The 19,002-nt window shown below is 40.0% G+C and overlaps 1 protein-coding gene across 4 annotated transcripts in view; it reads left to right on the top strand.

Annotated features, from left to right (window-relative positions):
• ATP7A (ATPase copper transporting alpha) overlaps positions 1–19,002 on the top strand; it is a 117,997-nt gene that overhangs the window by 41,317 nt on the left and 57,678 nt on the right. For all 4 annotated transcript variants that reach the window (XM_084789861.1, XM_084789863.1, XM_084789860.1 and 1 more), the window contains one exon: positions 15,626–15,763. In XM_084789861.1, the coding sequence (XP_084645987.1) occupies positions 15,644–15,763 (120 nt within the window). In that variant the 5' untranslated portion in view covers positions 15,626–15,643. The remainder of the gene's footprint in view (positions 1–15,625; positions 15,764–19,002) is intronic.

Below are 19,002 nucleotides of genomic sequence, written 5' to 3'. Positions count from 1 at the left end.
TGTATACAGTATTCTGCCCACATGTACACCTGCAGGCTAGAAGAGGGCACCAGATCACATTATAGATGGTTGTGAGCCACCATGTGGTTGCTGAGAATTGAAATCAGGGCCTTTGGAAGAGCTGACAATGCTCTTAACATCTGAGCCTCTTAACCTCTCTAGCCCTTGTGTGTTTTTTTTTTTTGTTGTTGTTGTTGGGTTGTTTGTTTGTTTTTTAAAATACAGGGTTTCTTTGTGTAACGGGCCTGGAACTTACTATGTAGACTAGACTAGACTGGCTTTGAACTCATAGAGATCCACCTGCTTCTGCCCCTAGACTACTAGGATTAAAAGTGTGCACCACAGAGTTCAGCCATATTTTAGTTTGATCGTGTATTTTTCTTTGAAACTTCTGAGATGTAAAACCACAGCGTGTTACTTGACGTCCAGAATGTACTAGGCCTTGATGAGGATACAGAGAAGCAAGGACCCTTGTGCATTTTTGTAATATGTCCAGGCACGGTGGAAAACAGAATGGGGGATCCTGAAAAAGTAAACACACTTACCACATGACTCATCAGTTCTCACTTTGGACATACACCAAATGAATTAAATAGACTTAAACAGATATTTATTATAGTATTTTCACAATAATTTAAAGGTGGAAGGAGCGCAAATGTTTTGACTTACCTAACCCAAAGAGAATTTATTGGCAGGCTATTGGATTGCTTATAAAGAGTCAACAGGAGGGGTCATTAGCCAGGTTTAGAAAACAAGCAATTACCCAAAAAAAAAAAAAAAAAAAAAAAAAAAAAAAAAAAAGCAGCAAGCCTGGGTGTGGTAGTGCAGGCGTGGTAGTGCAGGCCTTTTATCTCAGCACTCAGTGGATGTCTGTGAGTTCAGCCATCCTGGTCTACAAAGTGAGCCCAGGAGAGCCATGGTGACACAGAGAAACCCTGTCTCAAAAAACCAAAAAAGAAAGAAAGAAAAGAAAACAAGCAATAAGCAAAAGAGGGTAAAACAGAGCAAACAAGGTCACACCTTAAATAATATGACCATTGAAGACCTCTTCAATGGTCCTGGCGTTCTCAAATAAGTGGGCAATATGGTGTGTATATACAGCATAACTGTGTGTGCACGTGCATACATGCATCTCAGGAAAGGAACGAAATTTTAACATGTATCACATGGATGAACTGTCAACACATTATATTAGGTGGAAGAAGCCAGTTACAAAAGGACAAATAATGTTTGATTCTACTTTTTTTGTTTTTGTTTTTCAAGACAGAGTCTCTCTGTGTAGCCTTGGCTGTTCTGGACTCGATTTGTAGACCAGGCTGGCCTCGAACTCACAGAGATCCACCTGCCTCTGCCTCCTGAGTGTTGGGATTAAAGGCGTGCGCCACCACACCCGGCTGATTCTGTTTATATGAGGTACTCCAGAGTGGTCAAATTTATAGAGATATAAACCAGAATATTTGATTACCAGGGCTAGGATGGAGGAGGAATGGGGACTTACTGCTTTATGGGGAAGGAGTTTTAGTTTGATAGGATGAAAAGGTTCTGAAGATAGCAGTGGTCATTATAGCGAATGTGCTTATTGCCACTAGATTGTACATATAAGTATTAGAATGTTAAGTTTTATATTATTTGTATTTTAACATGGCTTTATTTTTCAGGCAATAGATTTTTTACTAGCGCCTGTAAGTATTTTTTTTCTTAGAAAGCACAAGTATCATAGAAGCCTGCATGTGAGGAAAATCATTTTACTTGTGAGTATTCTGAATGGCTACAACGTGAAAATGAACAGCATAACATAGGTTTTTGTCATATATAGGAGGCTATTTCAGTTTATGGCTTTTTAGGACAAAAGTAAAGCAAAATTCTATGAAAAGTTATTTATTCATATTTATGTATAGGGGTTGGAGAGATGGCTTAGCAGTTAAGAGCACTGTCTGGCCGGGTATGGTCGCCTTTAATCCCAGCACTCAGGAGGCAGATGCAGGCAGATCAATGTGAGTTGGAGGCCAGCCTGGTCTACAAAGCAAGTATAGGACAGCCAAGGCTACACAAGAGAAACCTTGTCCTGAAAAACAAACAAACACCCCAAAGCAAAAAAAAAAAAAAAAAGCACTGTCTGCTCTTCCAGAGGTCCTGAGTTCAATTCCCAGCAACCACATGGTGGCTCACGACCACCTATAATGTGATCTGATGCCCTCTTCTGGTATACAGGCAAAATACTGTATACTTAACAAACAAACAAATCTTTAAAAAATAAAAATAAAATTTAAAAAGATATTTGTGTGTGTGAGATTCTGTTCACTGTGTGTGTGTGTGTGTGTATGTGTGTGTGTGTGTGTGTGTATGTGTGTGTGTGTGTGTGTGTGTGTATGTGTGTGTGTGTGTGTGTATGTGTGTGTGTGTGTGTGTGTATGTGTGTGTGTGTGTGTGTGTATGTGTGTGTGCAGGAGCCCTTGGAGACAAGAAGAGAGTATCAGAATCACTGTATCTAGAGTTACAGATGATTTTGAGCATCCATGTAGGTGTTAGAAACTGAACCAAGGTTCTCTGTAAGAACAGGAGTAAATGCTCTTAACTGCTGAGCCATCTCTCCAGCCTAAGATTTTCTTATCTTTAAATATAATGTAGCCTAGGCTATCTTGAAACATGCTGTATAGCCCTGAGATTGACCTTGGATTCTTGATCATTCTGCCTTCACCTTCCAAGTGCAGGAATTACAGGCATGTGCCAAAATGCATGGCTAATCCTAGTCATTTTATAAAAACCTAAAACATACATTAATTTATTTAACAATAAATAAGGGCCAAGGCCTTTTCTTTGTATATGTATCCTTTAGAAATCTTTGTTTTTCTTTTAAAATGTTTTAGTTATTTTTAAAAAAATTGTGTTTTGTCAACATGTATGTCTGTGCACTGTGTGCGTGCTTGGTATCCAGGTAAGCCAGAGGACGACATCAGATCTCCTAGGACTGGAGTTATAGGAGTTTATGAGCCACCATGTGGGTACTGGGACTGACCCTGGGTCTTTTGGAAGAGTAAGCAGCCAGTGTTCATTCTTTCTTTCTTTCTTTCTTTCTTTCTTTCTTTTTTCTTGTTGTTGATTTGTTTTTTGAGACAGGGTTTCTCTGTGTAGCCTTGGCTGTCCTGGACTTGCATTATAGACCAGGCTGGCCTCGAACTCAAAGGGATCCACTTGCCTCTACCTCTGCCTCCTGAGTGCTGGGATTAAAGGCATGTGCTACCACCGCCTGGCACAGCCAGTGTTCTTAACCCCTGAGCCATCTCTATAACACCCATCATTTTCTTTCTTGCAGAAACTATACTGATATTGTTTCCTTCAGGATTGCCAGTTTCTAGTTTGGTTGTAATTAAAACAGTGGTTCTCAACCCCCCCCCCCCACTGATGCTGCAACCCTTAAATATAATTCCTCATGTTGTGACCCCCAACCATAAAATTATTTTTGTTGCTACTTCATCACTGTAAATTTGCTACTGTTTTTAATTGTAATGTAAATATTTTTAGAAATAGAGGCTTGCCAAAGGGGTTGCAACCCACATGTTAAAAACTGCTGTACTGAAAGAGAGTGCATTTAAGATGGCAAAATTCTTTCAGATTGTAAAGTTGATCTTATACAGATATCTAAGCAGTAACCTTACTATTCACCTTTATTAACTGATTCAAAGCATTCACCTTTGTTTTCATAGGGTGAACAATCTCTTTTATGTTTTTATCTCACCAGTTGACATAATATTTAAGTCACTCAATTTAGAGAAGGTCAGTGGGCACGAAGCGCTTGAAGGTCAAGCACAGCTGACAGTTAGTGGGCTGACCATTCTGGTGGAAGGGAGAATGTGTGTCACAGCCCAGAAGTTAGCTGTGCTGTGGGAACCTGAGCAGTTCAGTGATGAAGCCAGAGCATCCACTAAACTGCTGCAGTTTGCTTAAGAGAACTTCTAATAGTGCGGAATTTGCTTTTTCTCACTTAACATATCCTGAACATTTTCCCTGCATGAAAGCAGAGATCTACATCCTTGCTTGTAATGACCACCTGATATTTACTGCACATGTATTAGGCTTGGTTCTTGTTTGCAGCAACATAAAGCACTTCAGACTACTGAGCCAGAAAAGGAATTTATTGGTAGGTGATTAGATTGCTTACAGAATCAACATTAAATGATGGTCAGCTCACCTTGCTTGAGAATGAAACTAGAACAGAACAGAGTCCTACCCTGGACTGAGTGGTAAGAATCTTTTCACTAGCACTGGTTGTCTTGGAACTTCTGCCACTGCCACTGCTGGAATGTTATAATGTTAATAATAATTGGGAATGTTTATATTTATGACAAATTCATTATAAACAAACGATATTCTCTCTCTCTTTTTTAAAGGCAGGGTCATGTAGTCCAGGCTGGCCTCAAGCTCACTGTGTATTTGAGGATGACCTTGGGTTTTTAATCCTGCCTCCACTTCCCTAGTGGTGGAGTTAAAGGCATGCTCCACCATACCCAATTGGTTTATGCAGTGCTAGGAATAGAACCCAGTACTCCATGCATGCTCTACTTGAGCCACAACCCAAGCTCACAAAAGCCAATGTTCTTTCATTCATTCATTTGTTTGTTTGTTTATTTATTTATTTATAAAGACAGGGTTTCTCTGTGTAGCCCTGCCTTTTCTGGAGCTCACTCTGTAGTTCAAGCTGTCCTTTATACTCAGAAGTCCACTTGTCTCTGCCTCCCCAGTGCCAGGACTAATGCCATGTGCCATGAGTGTATGGCTAGTTGTTTCTGTACATATAAAAGCCAAGCAGCATCTGTTTGTAATTGTAGTGCTGTGGGGCAGAAACAGGCATATCCCTGGAGCTCATTGGCCAGACAGCATACTGAGCTGAATCATTGAGCTTCTTGTCCAGTACAAAGAGATGGAGGAAGACACTAATGTCAACCTCTGTTCTGTACACACATGCATACATGTGCACACCCACACAAACACAACACCTTTATGTCTCACATCCGCATATCCATACCCCCTCCCAATTCTAGAAAAAGTGCAATCATGCCAAGAACAGACAAGAAGGCCTCTCAAGCTGTGATACACCAAAAAAAAAAAAAGCCAAATTGATTTTATACTGTTATATGTATAAGTAGGAAAACCTTTTTGGTCAACTAAGCACAGCAGTCTACAGAACTTAACTCTTAAGGGTTATGGTTATGTCCTTGTAGCTTTTGGGTTTTCATCTCTTCTTTGCTTCAAGTCCCCATTCTAATTTCTTCTTTGTCCTCTTCTTTTCTGAACTTCAACTTGCATCTTGGCTGTTAGAAGGTGTGGCAAGCTGGTTGCTGAGTTCTTTGCTCTGCAGCCTGGCCTATTCTCTTTTTAAGGCCTGACTTGTCAACCTTTTTGGTTAAGCAGAACATGCAAACCTATCATTGTCTTCCAACTTCTGAGTTAGCTCCTTCATCAGCGTTCACGTGAGGACTGCACACTGTTAGATTGCTTTTATTCTTAGTGTATGTGTCCTACAGTTGTTTTTCTTTCTTTTGACTCCTGATACTCAGTTTTTCTGTTCAAAGTGTTTTTGATGTAGTTCTGGGCATGTCAGTTGTTGTCATTGCTCATGTTTAGGCAGCCATGTTAGTGAGACAGCATGGGTATAACTTCTTTGACATTTCTAGGAAACAATTTCACAGCATCCTCCTGTTCCTCTGCCCCTTACAATCTTTCCATTCCCATCTTTTGCACTCATCCCTGAGCCATAGGGTTTCAAACGCTTTAAATTAGACTTCTGTGTTTGGTAAAACAATTAGCATCATTATCCATGTAATGATAGCTTTTATGAAATTAATGACATACTTAAGAGATGTGGTCATAGTTGCCATTTCCACCCTCAGCAAGCTTTGTCATTTGTTGTTGTTGTTGTTGTTGTTGTTGTTGTTGTTATTGTTGTTGTTGAGACTGGTTCGTTGGGTAGCCATGACTGGCCTGAAATTCACCTCAGGCTGGCCTTGAACTCACAGAGATCCATCAGCATCTGCCTCCCAAGTGCTGGGATTAAAGAAATTCATCAACACACTTGGCTCTGTTATGTTTTTATATTTTACTTCTTCTCAACCAACCAGCAAATATAGTTTTTTCAACTAAAAATTGAAAGTGTTCATTTTCATAGGTATTTAATGTTTTGCATGTATGATTTGGGATACTGCCTTGTCTTAGAACTAAATTGTTAAAGTAGGTGTTCCCTCATGTGGAAAGCATTTTGGAGGCTAGCTGTGTTAATTAATGGTGAGGTCCTCAGAACTGAAAAACAATTACAAAAATTTATTATTATAGGAAGTCCTTAATTTGTGTAAAGGTTGTATCTGACAAGCCTGAATCAGGTGATTCTTTTGATGGGGTTGGAAATACAGTCCAACCACCAATCTTAGAATCTAAGACTGCTGCATTAAATCCATATTTAAGTCAGAACAGTCGAAACAGGGTTGGAACATGGCTGATTCTTTCTTTTTTTATTTTTTATGTTTGAGACAGTGTTGCCCTGTGTAGTCTTGGCTGTCTCAGATCTCCTTTTGTAGACCAGGCTGGCCTTGAACCCACAGCAATCCCCAACCTCTGCCTCCCAAGTGCTGGGATTGAAGGTGTGTGCTACCACGGCACCTGGTCAGCTGACTCTTTCATGATGTCAAATAGGTCAATCTGACTTCCTCCTGCTTTCCCGAGGTCATGATAGATGCCATGTCTAAAGCAGAGATCGTTTCACACTCGATGGAAACATGCTCTCTTGTTCTAGTCTTAATGGAATGGCAGAAAGTGTGTAGCTTGTGGAAGAAAGTCTCACAGAGGCATCAGGAATATTCATCCATTTCTGGGGGACCTGTTTCCGTCTGTTTTCTCTGCAGGGCATTAATAATTCTCAAGCATTCTTCCACATTGCTTCATCTTGGTCTGGTTTCGCTTTATGGCTTTTCAACATTGCCCTATTAAGCTAATCATTTTGACGCTATGATTAGCTCTGGAATCCTTCCTGACTTGGCTGTGTGAGTGTGGCTGCATTTGAGCTTTAGCTCCTTTATATGAAAGGAATTTGCCACCTTGTTTATTATGTCGCAGGATTGTTGAGAGCTGTATGTGAAGGTTTTCGGCAATGGAATACTGTAGGAACCTCAGGTACCTATATTGCTGTCATAGGACTTTGTAGAGTTGCTGCGAGTAGTGTAGGAGGCATAAAGATGACCAAGAAAGCAACCGGCTTTTTCTTAATTTGAATGTTCTCTGCTGTTTGACCTTATTACTTTGCCTTTTCATATTGACTCCTAATCCACATGAAAGGAGCAATTATGTTTTCAAACACACTCCCTACGTGCTCCACCTGTTCCACCTGGAATCCCAGTCCTTCTGTAATACCAGAGGTCTGATGAAAGAAAGTTAGCAGTCATTATTTTGAAAACAGATTAAGTAGTAGGATTACTTTTCATTTTGAAAGCTTATACAATCTAAAAGAAAGGGATGTGTTATATGTAATAACATAGGGTAGTACCTTTTCTGTCTGTTTACATTGCAGTGGTAGTGATTTGAAGTGAAAGCAAATGGGTGGGGAAATTTAAATTAATTTGGTAATATTGTATAGCTACCCTGGAGGCAACTAGTTAGGTATTGTTTGAACAGCTAGAATTTATACATTTATTTAAATAGAAATTTTGCTTGTTTGTTTGTTTGGTTTTTGAGACAAGGTTTCTCTAGGTAGTCCTGCTGTCCTGGAAGACATTTAAAAAAATTTTAACATAGCAAGATTGTTAGCACAGCTCTTGTGTTATAGAAATGGGTGACTTGGACTATTTCTATGCTCGAGTTTATTGTTGTTGGGTTTTTTTTTTTTTTTTTTTGGTTGGAACAAGATTTTACTGTGTAGCCTTGGCTGTCTTGGACTAGACCAGGCTGACCTTGAACTCACAGCAATATATCTGCGTCTGCCTCCCAAATGTTGGGATTAAAGGCGTATACCACCACGTCTGGCTGCTTGAGTTTATTGTTAATCTCACTAAATTGTTTCAGTGTTGGTAACTTTTAATTTGTATATATTCCTTACATCCTCACTGTTTTCTCTTAAAATGACCTTTTATTAGTCTGTAAATGAGTTTCAGGCAGCCAGGACTACATAGTGAGACCTTACCTTAAGAATCATAATATTGGTAGTCTGAGGCAGGAGCATCATAAGTTTGAGGCCAGCCTAGGCTAAATAATAAGACCTTGTCTCAAGAAAAAAGATAATAAGGAGCCAGGCATGCTAATATTGCATGCGTATAATCATAGTACTGGGAGACTGAGACCACCTCTGAGTTTGAGGTCAGCCTGGGATAAATAAGACCTGAGGGGGCGGGGAAGAGAGCGCAGAGAGACAGGCACAAAGAGAAAAAACAGAGAGAGAAGCCAAGAGACAGAGGCACAAAGAGAGAGAGAGACAGAGGGGGAGAGAGAGAGAGAGAGGGAGAGAGAGAGGGAGAGAGAGGGAGAGAGAGAGAGAGAGAGAGAGAGAGAGAGAGAGAGAGAGAGAGGAGAGAGGAGAGAGGAGAGAGGAGAGAGGAGAGAGGAGAGAGGGAGAGGAAGAAAGAAAGCAGAAAGGGACAGAGACATTCTGACTGTTGGGAGTACTTCTTGCTTGTAGTAGTTCCAGCACTTGGGAGGCTTAAAGAAGAGGGTATTTCTCTGAGTTTGAGGCTAGCCTGGGCTACAAGGTGAATTTGAGGTTGCTCTGGTAAAGACCTTGACAAAAACCTCTATAATTAGAGGCCCATAGGAAGAGGAGACCCTCTAGCAGTTTACTTGTGTGTTCGCTCTGTAGCCTGAGCAGTTGAGCCCCTAAGTAGTGCTCGCCTGTAGTAACACTCCTCCCTTTTCAACCTCTGTGTCTTCTTATATGTGCATGCATATAAACACAACAGAAAATGTTGTTCTATGTTTGTTTTGTTTTTGTTTTTTCGAGACAGGTTTTTTTTTTGTTTATTTTTTTGTTTTTGTTTTTGCTTTTTCGAGGCTTTGCTTTTTCGAGGCAAGGTTTCTCTGTGTAGCCTTGGCTGTCCTGGATTCCTTTTGTAGACCAGGCTGGCTTCGAACTCACAGCGATCTGCCTGCCTCTGCCTCCCAAGTGCTGGGATTAAAGGCATGTGCCACCAGGCCTGGCTAGTTCAATTTTTCAGCCCCTGTGCTGTTGATATTTGGGGCTCCCTTCTTCATCACAGGTTACTTGGTAGTGTCCCTAGCCTGTATTTACTAGAGACCAGTAATCCTCCCCCTAGACCTCAGTGTCCCTAGACATTGCAAAATGTCCGACTGGTAGTGTGGTCACTTCCACTGAGAATCACTTTTCTACTTTACTCACTTTAACTGCTGTATTATCCTGTTGCCAATGACATTATAACCTATGTTTCATTTACCTACTGATGGACATTTATGTTATTTTCAAAATGTCAATTATTAGGACGACTGTTTCACTGAGGCTTTGTTCATATTCAGTCTCATCCCATGCCCCACCCCCTTTTTATTCTTTTCCATAGGGTCTCACTAAATAGTCCTAACTGTCCAGAAACTCACTATGTAGACCAGGCTAGTCTCACCCTTAGGGCAGTCCTTGTCTCTGCCTCCCAAGTACTGAGATTACAGGTGTGAGCCACCTCACTCATGCTTTCTTAAGCACATCTGTGTGGCTCCCTAGGGTAATCAAGGAGCAACAAAAGAGGTTGACTTCTGGTATATTCATGTTTTTAACCCCACCAGATATTGCCACATAATTTCTGTGATTGTAGTAATTTATATTAGCCAGATGAATAAAAAGGTACTGTTACTCTATATCAGTACCTTGTATGGTCAGATTTTGAAACTTTTCTCTGATAAATGGTACTCAATTATAATTTTAGTTTATATTTCCTTGTTTATAACAAGGACTTTAAAAATCTTTCTGGATATAATCCAGAAATTGCCAGGTGCAATGGCACACACTTATAATCCCAGCACTTAGGGAGGTAGAGACAGGCAGATCTCTATGAGTTCGAGGCTAGCCTGGTCTACAAAGTGACTCCAGGACAGTGAAGGCTACACAGAGAAACCCTGTCTCGAAAAACCCAGAAAAAAGAAGCTCTAGAAATCTCCAAATCATGTGGCATTATCATACAGGAATTTAAAACTAATGTTTGTGCTTCTGTGATGAACTTTAAGAAGTGGTTCTGGGTCGAGCGTGGTGGCGCATGCCTGTAATTCCAGCACTCGGCAGGCAGAGGCAGGTGGATCACTGTGAGTTCGAGGCCAGCCTTGTCTACAGAGTGAGTCCAGGACAGCCAAGGCTACACAGAGAAACTCTGTCTCAAAAAACAAACAAACACACACACACGAAGTGGTTCTGGGTGTTGTACATACTGGGTTTTGTATCAGACATGATGGTCTAGTCATAATGTTGCTCTTTTAACAGAAATGCATTACTGTCTGTGTTTAGGGAGTGGCTAAACTATTTTAATAACTAGAAGTTATTTCCCTCAGTGTTGTTGAATGCTGTTGTCTCAGAGTCACTCATTATTAATAGCTACATGCCAGGTCTGTCTCTTTGATACTGTGATTTTCCAAAGCCTGCATTTGTGCTGTTTCCTGAGTCATTTTACAATACATGTTACTGATTTTGTACATACTTCAAGGGCATTTAAAAATTTAAAGATGGATATAACATGCATTACAAAGCAATTAGATTTGTATGTGTGTCCATATATGTGTATTAGCAGTAAGAAGAAGGTGAAATCTTTTGAAGTTTTGTGTGCAAGATCCAATTGAAATAGAGTTTTGGAAACCAAAGCAAAGGAAAAATGGATGTAGTCATAGTTTATCTGCCATACTTAAATTGAGATGTAATGGAAAATCAAACTGCATTAATGTAATTTTCATTCTATTCTGCTCTGCCTAGTAAATCCTAGGTGAATTTAGTTATGTTAAAGGGCCTGTATAGTCACTTTTCTCATCACTGTGACAAAATACCTGACAAAAAGCAACTTAAAGAATGATTGATTTGCCGGGCGGTGGTGGCGCACGCCTTTAATCCCAGCACTCGGGAGGCAGAGGCAGGCGGATCGCTGTGAGTTCAAAGCCAGCCTGGTCTACAAAGGGAGTCCAGGACAGCCAAGGCTACACAGAGAAACCCTGTCTCAAAAAACAAACAAAGAAACAAACAAAAAAAACAAACCAAAAAAAAAAAAAAAAAAAAAAGAATGATTGATTTGGCTCATGGCTTGAGCCCATGAAAAGATGCTTAACATTACAAGTAATTGGGAATTTGGATCAAAACCACCATGAGATATCTTTTCTCTTTTTAAAAAAGATGTATTTATTTATTATTATGTATACAGTGCTCTGCCTGTATGTACACGTGCAGGCCAGAAAAGGGCATCAGATCACATTATAGATGGTTGTGAGCCACCATGTGGTTACTGGGAATTGAACTCAGGACCTCTGGAAGAGCAGACAGTGGTCTTAACCTCTGAGCCATCTCTCCAGCCCGAGATATCTTTTCATATCTACTAGAATGGCTAAGAAAAAAAATTCAGAGACATATGGTAGCCAGCATCTGTAACCCCAACTCTTACGATGATTAAGCAGTAAGAGTACAAGTTCAAAGCCATCCAGAGAGAAAGAAGAGATTCTGTTTCAAAAAACAAAACTAGCCCAGCCCCACACATACACCATAAGAAGCCAGCAGCAGCAAGTGAGGAGGTAAAGAAATTGGAATTGTCATGTATTGTTAGTGGGAACTCAGACACAGCTGTTTTGGAATACACCTTGGCAGTTCTTCAGACAGTTAAATGGAGTTATATGACACAGCAAGTTCACTCTTCAGCATTAACTAAAGGAAATTAAAGCACAAAATTTATACCAGCATTTATAATGTCAGTATTTATAAGACCCCCCAAATGGAAATGACTCAAAAGTCCATCAGCCAGCCAATGGATAAGAAAAATGTGTATTTATTCAACTTGGTATGTGCTACAACATGGATTAAAGTTGAAAACAAGCAAAATGAAAGATGCCAGTGACATTGTGTGATTCCTATAGTATGCATAGCTAGAAGAGAGATTCTATATATACAGAAAATATTAGTGATTGCCTAGCATGGAGGGTGATGAGCGTAGGAGTTACTGAGAGATGGTAAGGGGATAGATAAGCTTTCATTATGAGGTGATAAAAATGCTCTAAAGTTAACTGGTGATGGCTACACATGTGGGGATATATGTTAAGAACCTCTGAATTTTACACTTTAAATATATGAGATATGTGTCAACTGTGTCTCAATAAAACTTTAAAAATTGTTCTGAGAGAATTGCATATCTCTATATATAAGAACATAACTTTGGGTATATGGAGGAAAATAAGTGGTAGAGCATGTGGCTTAGCATGCGAAAGTCCTGGATTTGCTCTCCAGCACAAATAAAAGAAACAGCAAAAAATTGATAAATTAGATTTCATAAAATTCAAAGCTTTTATATGTCAATGGATGTCATCAAGAACATTAAAGAATGAGGAGCACGCCTTTAATCCCAGCGCTCGGGAAGCAGAGGCAGGCGGATCTATCTCAGTTCGAGGCCAGCCTGGTCTACAAAGTGAGTCCAGGATAGCCAAGGCTACACAGAGAAACCTTGTCTCAAAACAAAAAACAAAAACATTAAAGAATGAAATGTCAGTATATGCAACTTGTTCATGTGCCTTGAAAACATGCTAATTACAAGACTGTAGACATAAAAGCCGCATACTAATGAACTGACCAGTGCAGGCACAGTGTAGAGATAAGGAGTCCATCAGAATTTTCCAGGGACGGAGGCCATGAGAAGGGGTGGAACTGCTAATGGCAGTGGGGAGTTTTGTCATTCCATTTTTATTATTTTGCATATGTATGTGCATATTCCAGAGCATGTGAGTGGAGGTCAGAGATCACCATGGAGAAGTTGATTTTCTCCTTCCACTGTATGAGTCTCTGGGGTTGAATTCACATTGTCAGGCTTGGTGGTTGGTCCCTTTAGTTGCTCAACCCTATCTTGCTAGCCTGAGAATTTCTTTTCTTTTCTTTTCCTTCCTTCTTCCTTCCTTTCTTTTTTCTTTTGGTTTTTGGAGACAGAGTTTCTCTCTGTAGCCTTGGCTGTCCTGGAACTCAGTATATAGACCAGGCTGGCCTTGAACGCATAGTGATCCGCCTACCTCTGTCTCCCTGAGTGCTGGGATTAAAGGCATGAGGGCTTTTTTGAGGGAAAGAAAGATATTCTGCAACCATGTGATTGTTATGCTTGTACATCTTTTTAATGTACCAGAAGCCACTGAACTGAAACACTTTAAGGAGTGAGTTTTTTTAGTATGTGTGTAATATCCCAACTTCAAAATGAACACATAGGGCCAGCAAAATAGCCAAATAAAGGCACTTGCCACCACGCCTTATGGCCTGAGTTTGATCCTCTGGAACCCACATGGGGAAAGGACAGAACTAGTTCCCACAAGCTGTCCTTTGACCTCTCTTGTGTACATGTGCGTTCACCTCCCTTCGTATTTATTTGACTCTGAGCATTACTATATAGATTGGACTGGTCTTAGACTATTTTTTCAAGTATTTTATGTGTGTGGGTATTTTGCCTGTATGTGTACTACATATATTGCTTGGTGCTCAAGAAGGGTGGAAGTAGCTTGGCACAGTGGTGCATGCCTAGAATCCCAGCACTCAGGAGGCAGAGAGGCAGGCAGATCTCTGTGAGTTCAAGGCCAGCCTGGTCTACAAAGCAAGTCTAGGACAGCCAAGGCTACACAGAGAGACCCTGTCTCAAAAAACTAAAAAAGAAGAAAAAAGGGAAGAAGTGTATTTTAGATCCTCTGAAACTTGACTTACAGATAGTTGTGAGTCCTATATAGATCCTGGGAATTAAGTACAGGGCCCTCAGAAGAGCAGTGAGTGCTGTTAACTGCCTCTCTCTCTCTCTCTCTCTCTCTCTCTCTCTCTCTCTCTCTCTCTCTCTCTCTCTCTCTGTCTCCAGTGCTTGACCTTCCATTTTTTGTTTGTTTTTGTTTTTTTGAGACAGGGTTTCTCTATGTAGCTTTGGCTGTCCTAGACTCACTTTGTAGACCACCATACCGGCTCTGACCTTCAATTCTTTATGTAGCTTAAGCTGGTCTCCGTCTTGATAGCCTTATGCCTTAACCTTCCAAGTCCTGAGATTCCAGGCATGCACCACCACACCCAGAGTCCACAAAACCTTTTACAAGCTAGTCTTGAAATTTAGCTTTTGTCATGTCTGTAGTAATCTATTCATTGGAAACATCACCAAGTCTAGGACACAGTCAGGGTGAGAGGAGTTAAGTTCCATTTCTTGAAGGGAGAAAAGTCTGTGAACGTGTTGTAAACCCACTATAGCAGTGGTTTTCAACCTTCCTATTGCTGTGACCCTTTAATACATGCTGTGGTGACTCACAACTGTAATTTTGCTACTGCTATGAATCATAATGTAAATATCTGTGTTTTCTGATGGTCTTAGGCAACCCCTGTAAAAAGATGATTCAACCCCCAAGAGGGTCTCAGCTCACAGGTTAAGAACTGAGCTATAGGAAGACAGAGAACTTTTAAGCTATGAAAAGAATAAATAAATTATGGAGCTGCATTTTATAAGATGAGGAATTCTATAGGAAAAAACAGAGGTAAGAGGAATCAGGATATGTTTGTGTTGAAGGTTATAAGTTGCCGTTTTAAACACGGGGTCAACATATGCCACATTGCAAAGGTTAAAGACTTAAAAGGGATCAGAAAATTAGCTAAGCAGGTTTCTGAAAGTAAGGAGTCTCAAAGTAAAAGATTAGCTAAACCAAAGGCCACAAATGGCAGTCACCCAGTAGGCAGTGTGACAGGTACAGAGTCAGGTGTCATGAGTGGTTAAAAGCCAGAGAGGTCAGTGTGATGTCGGCAGACCTGGGAAATCATGTAGGACTGTATTAATAGCCTGTGGAGTTTTAGCAATTTTGGTTCTTGTGTCTACACCCAATATTCCCTGATTGTACATATTAAATATGTTTCATAATCTGGAAACTAGTTTATAAAAGCAAAGTATATTTAAATTCTTCTTATATTTTGCTTATTCATTATGTCTGCATGCATACTTGCGCCTACTTGTAGATGTCAGAGAACAATTTTAGGGAGGTTCTCTTTTTCTACCATCTAGGTCTGGGGGCTTAAACTCAGTTTATCATATTTGGCATAAAATACCCTTACCTACTGAACCATCTTGTTGGTCCTAAGGCAAATTAATTATTTGGAGTAGTATATGTTTTGTTTGGCTTGAGACAGGGTTTCTCTGCATAACCACCCTGGCTGTCCTGGAACTTACTTTGTAGACCAGTCTGAGTTCAAACTCATAGAGATCTACCATTCCTGGCTCTGTTTTTTTTTTTAATTATCGTAATCATATAATTTACTTTCCTTTACTTCTTTAAAGGTTGGTTAAAACTTTCTCTTCAGCACGTAATAATAAAATGCATATTTTATTATTAGCATATTTTCAGTTAGAGATATGTGGGAGAAAGTGAGTAAAGATTATTTCCATGGTTAAATTAATGATTTTATTGTCTTTAACAGGAATGTAAAGACATCAAAATGGAGCCAAGTATGGATGTGAATTCAGTCACTATCGCTGTTGAAGGAATGACATGTATTTCCTGTGTCCGGACCATTGAACAGCAGATTGGGAAAGTGAATGGTGTCCATCACATTAAAGTAAGTTACTCTTTGTAAATTAGCAAGATGACATCAACAAGAATTCTGTAAGAGGGCTGGAGAGATGGCTCAGCGGTTAAGAGCACTGACTGCTCTTCCAGAGGTCCTGAGTTCAAGTCCCAACAACCACATGGTGGCTCACACCCGTCTATAATATGAGCTGATGCCCTCTTCTGGTCTGCGGATGTATATGTAGGCAGAGCACTGTATACATAATAATAAATAAATCTTTAAAAAAGAATTCTGGGGCTGGAGAGATGGCGCAGAGCTTACGGGTACTGACTGCTGTTCCAGAGGACCTGAGTTCAATTCCCAGCAACCACATGGTGGCTCACAACCATCTACAATGTGACCTTCTAGCATGTAGGTGTATATGCATGCAGAATAATAAATAAATAATTTTTAAAAAGAATTCTGTAAGAACTACTTCTAAGCTTGGCATGGTGGCACGTGCCTGTAATCCCAGCACTCAGGAAGGCAAAGGCAGGCAGATCTCTGTGAGTTTAATGCCAGCCTGGTCTACAAAGTGAGTCTAGGACAGTGAAGGCTACACAGAGAAACCCTGTCTCCAAAAAAAAAAAAGGAATTACTTTTAATATTGGGATTGAAACAATCACACCAACACATTTGGCAAAAAAGACTACTATCACATTGCTAACTCTAATACTAAATAATCTATAATAATAATAATAATAATAATAATAATAATAATAATAACAACAACAACAACAACAACAATAATAATAATAATAATTTATCCACTTAATTCTGCTTTAAAGAAAGCATCATATTTTATTATTATTTAACATTCTTTGCGCGTCAGCAGCTTTGTCAGTGCTGTGGTTGCAATGGAAGTTCAGGTTATGTTCCTTTTGGGGTGGGTACTGTGGTTTGAACTCAGGACCTTGCACATTTTAGGCAAGAGCTCTATCAGTAAGCTATAACCCTAGCAGTTTATTTTACTTTTATTTATTTATTTTGGGGGTACTTGTGGCTGCCGTTTTTTGGTATTACATTTCTTTTTTCCTTTTAAAAATATTTTTATTTTATTACACATGTATAAAACAAACTACATACAGCAGGGAGAACCATGTGACAATCATGAGAATAATGAGTTCTACACATTTTACATTCATAGTGGCCATCTGCATTTGACCCGATTGAAGTAAGTGTCTTTCCTGTCTTGTTGGGTCTAAATTTCCGAATGAGATTCAATATCTAGCCTAGCTCAACTCTAATAATAGCTTAACTTCTTTAACTTAATCTAAGATGATCTTGTCCCCTAATCAACTAAGCTTGGTTGTAAAACTATACTATCTCATCTTCAGTGCCCCTCCGAGACTTGAGAGGGTGGCTAGGGGGACAGGATCTGTTTGTGTAGCCAGGCTTGCCATGGGCTCAATCTATAGCTCAAGCTAGCCTCAAACTTGTGATCATCTGCCTCAGCCTCCTGAGAGCTAGATGGGGGCCACCCTGCCTGCCAGTTGCTTGAGGTTTTCTTAAGAGCATTTTTTTTCTTGGTTTTGTTTTACTTCATTTGTTTGTTTGTCCATTTGAAACATATGTAGCTCAATGTTTTGTAATAAAAACAAAATAAATCCATCTAGTCAAGACTTTGAGAAGAATCATGAACAAGAACATTATATAGGCAATAAAGTATAAATCCTGTATTTCTCTGGAAAAAAAAAAGCCAAGACCATTTGACATCTCTGATGACTAAGTAGTTAAAATGAACATTTAGATAAAACAGAGCCTGGGAAAGTAGCTAATATAGAGATAAACAAAACTTCTAGATCCAATATAATATAAATTTACTTAAAACAATGAGCTTCTCATAAAAAGGAATCTGGTGAATCCTCATTTTTAGATGATGTGCTAAATGTGGTGTGTACTGGGACAAATCTCCCTTTAAAATATTAATTTCTGGAATCTTACACCTGTGAGACTAGCACTCAGGAGAGCGAGGCAAGAAAACTGGCACAACTATGAGACCAGCTTTAGCTAAACAGTGAGTTCAAAGATACCCTGGGCCACAGAGTGAAACCCCATCTCAAAAACATCTGCTCCTAACAGTATGTCTAGGAATGCAGTGTTTGCATGTGGCTCTCAACAGCTCACAGGAAGAGCAGTCTAGGATTGAAGCAAGCTGATCAAATTCCAAAGTGGTATTTACTTTCCTCCAGCATTATAATGAGTATTGCAAAAAAGCAAAAGTACAGAAAATCCAACACTGCCAGGCGTGGTGGTGGCACATGCCTTTAATCCCAGCACTCCAGGAGGCAGAAGCATTCAGATCTTTGTGAGTTCAAGGCCAGCCTGATGTACAAAGTGAATCAGGACAGCCAGGACTACATACACAAAAACCCTGTCCCAAAAAACTTGAGAGAAAGGAGGGGGGAGAGAGGGAGAGAAAATACAACCACCGCCAATATAAGGTGGTTTTAGAAATGGAGAAAACAAATATTAAGATGCCAGGCACATTGTACAAGTGAGAACACAATTCAGCAAGATCACTACATGTTGGAATTAACGCACTAAGTTCCAGCAGTGAAAATAAACATGTTCAAGTACAAATAATTTTTAGCATTTATTTAAGGAAATGTTTCGGTGTATTATTGTAATTATAATAGGAATATTCAAAGAAATTGTTTTGCAGCCAGAATCTTGGTATGTAGCCCAGTTTGGCTGGAATCTACTCCGCAGCCTAGCCAGCCTCATACTAACAACCATCCTGCTTCCTCCCAAGCATACCCAGGAGTCTTCAACACACTGGCAAGAAAGGGGCTCTCTTCATTTTCTTACCTCTATGTCTAAATGGCAGAGAAATGGGAGAATGGGTGCAAGGGAAGATGATGGAATGAGATAAATTAATATCAGTGTTGAGACTCTGCAAGAGCTACAAGGACAGGGGTAAGGGTCCAAACTAAGGGAACAACTGAACCATCTCCACAGCTCCCTCAGTTTGAACCCTTACCCCTTATCAAACTCAGGTCCCAGCAGCCACGTAAGCATCCTGGTGCAGCACCACACACCAGTAATCCTAGTACTGCGGAGGTAGACATGAGAGGATCTCTGGGTCTCACGTGAGAGTATTCATGGGCATGTGGCTCTTCTTTTCCAAATATGAATCAGTAGGTACTTTTCCCATCTCTTTCCTACTCTTGGTTAGAGAGGGTGGAGGAAACTGTGGGTACAGTTTAGTTTTTGCCTGGAGGGAAGTTCTCCTGTGCTGACTTTGC

This window comes from Acomys minous, assembly GCF_964271855.1.
Source record: "Acomys minous genome assembly, chromosome: 7".
Classification (NCBI taxonomy): domain Eukaryota; kingdom Metazoa; phylum Chordata; class Mammalia; order Rodentia; family Muridae; genus Acomys; species Acomys minous.
Note: the sequence above shows the minus strand (reverse complement) of the source record. Positions and strands in the feature narration are given on the sequence as shown.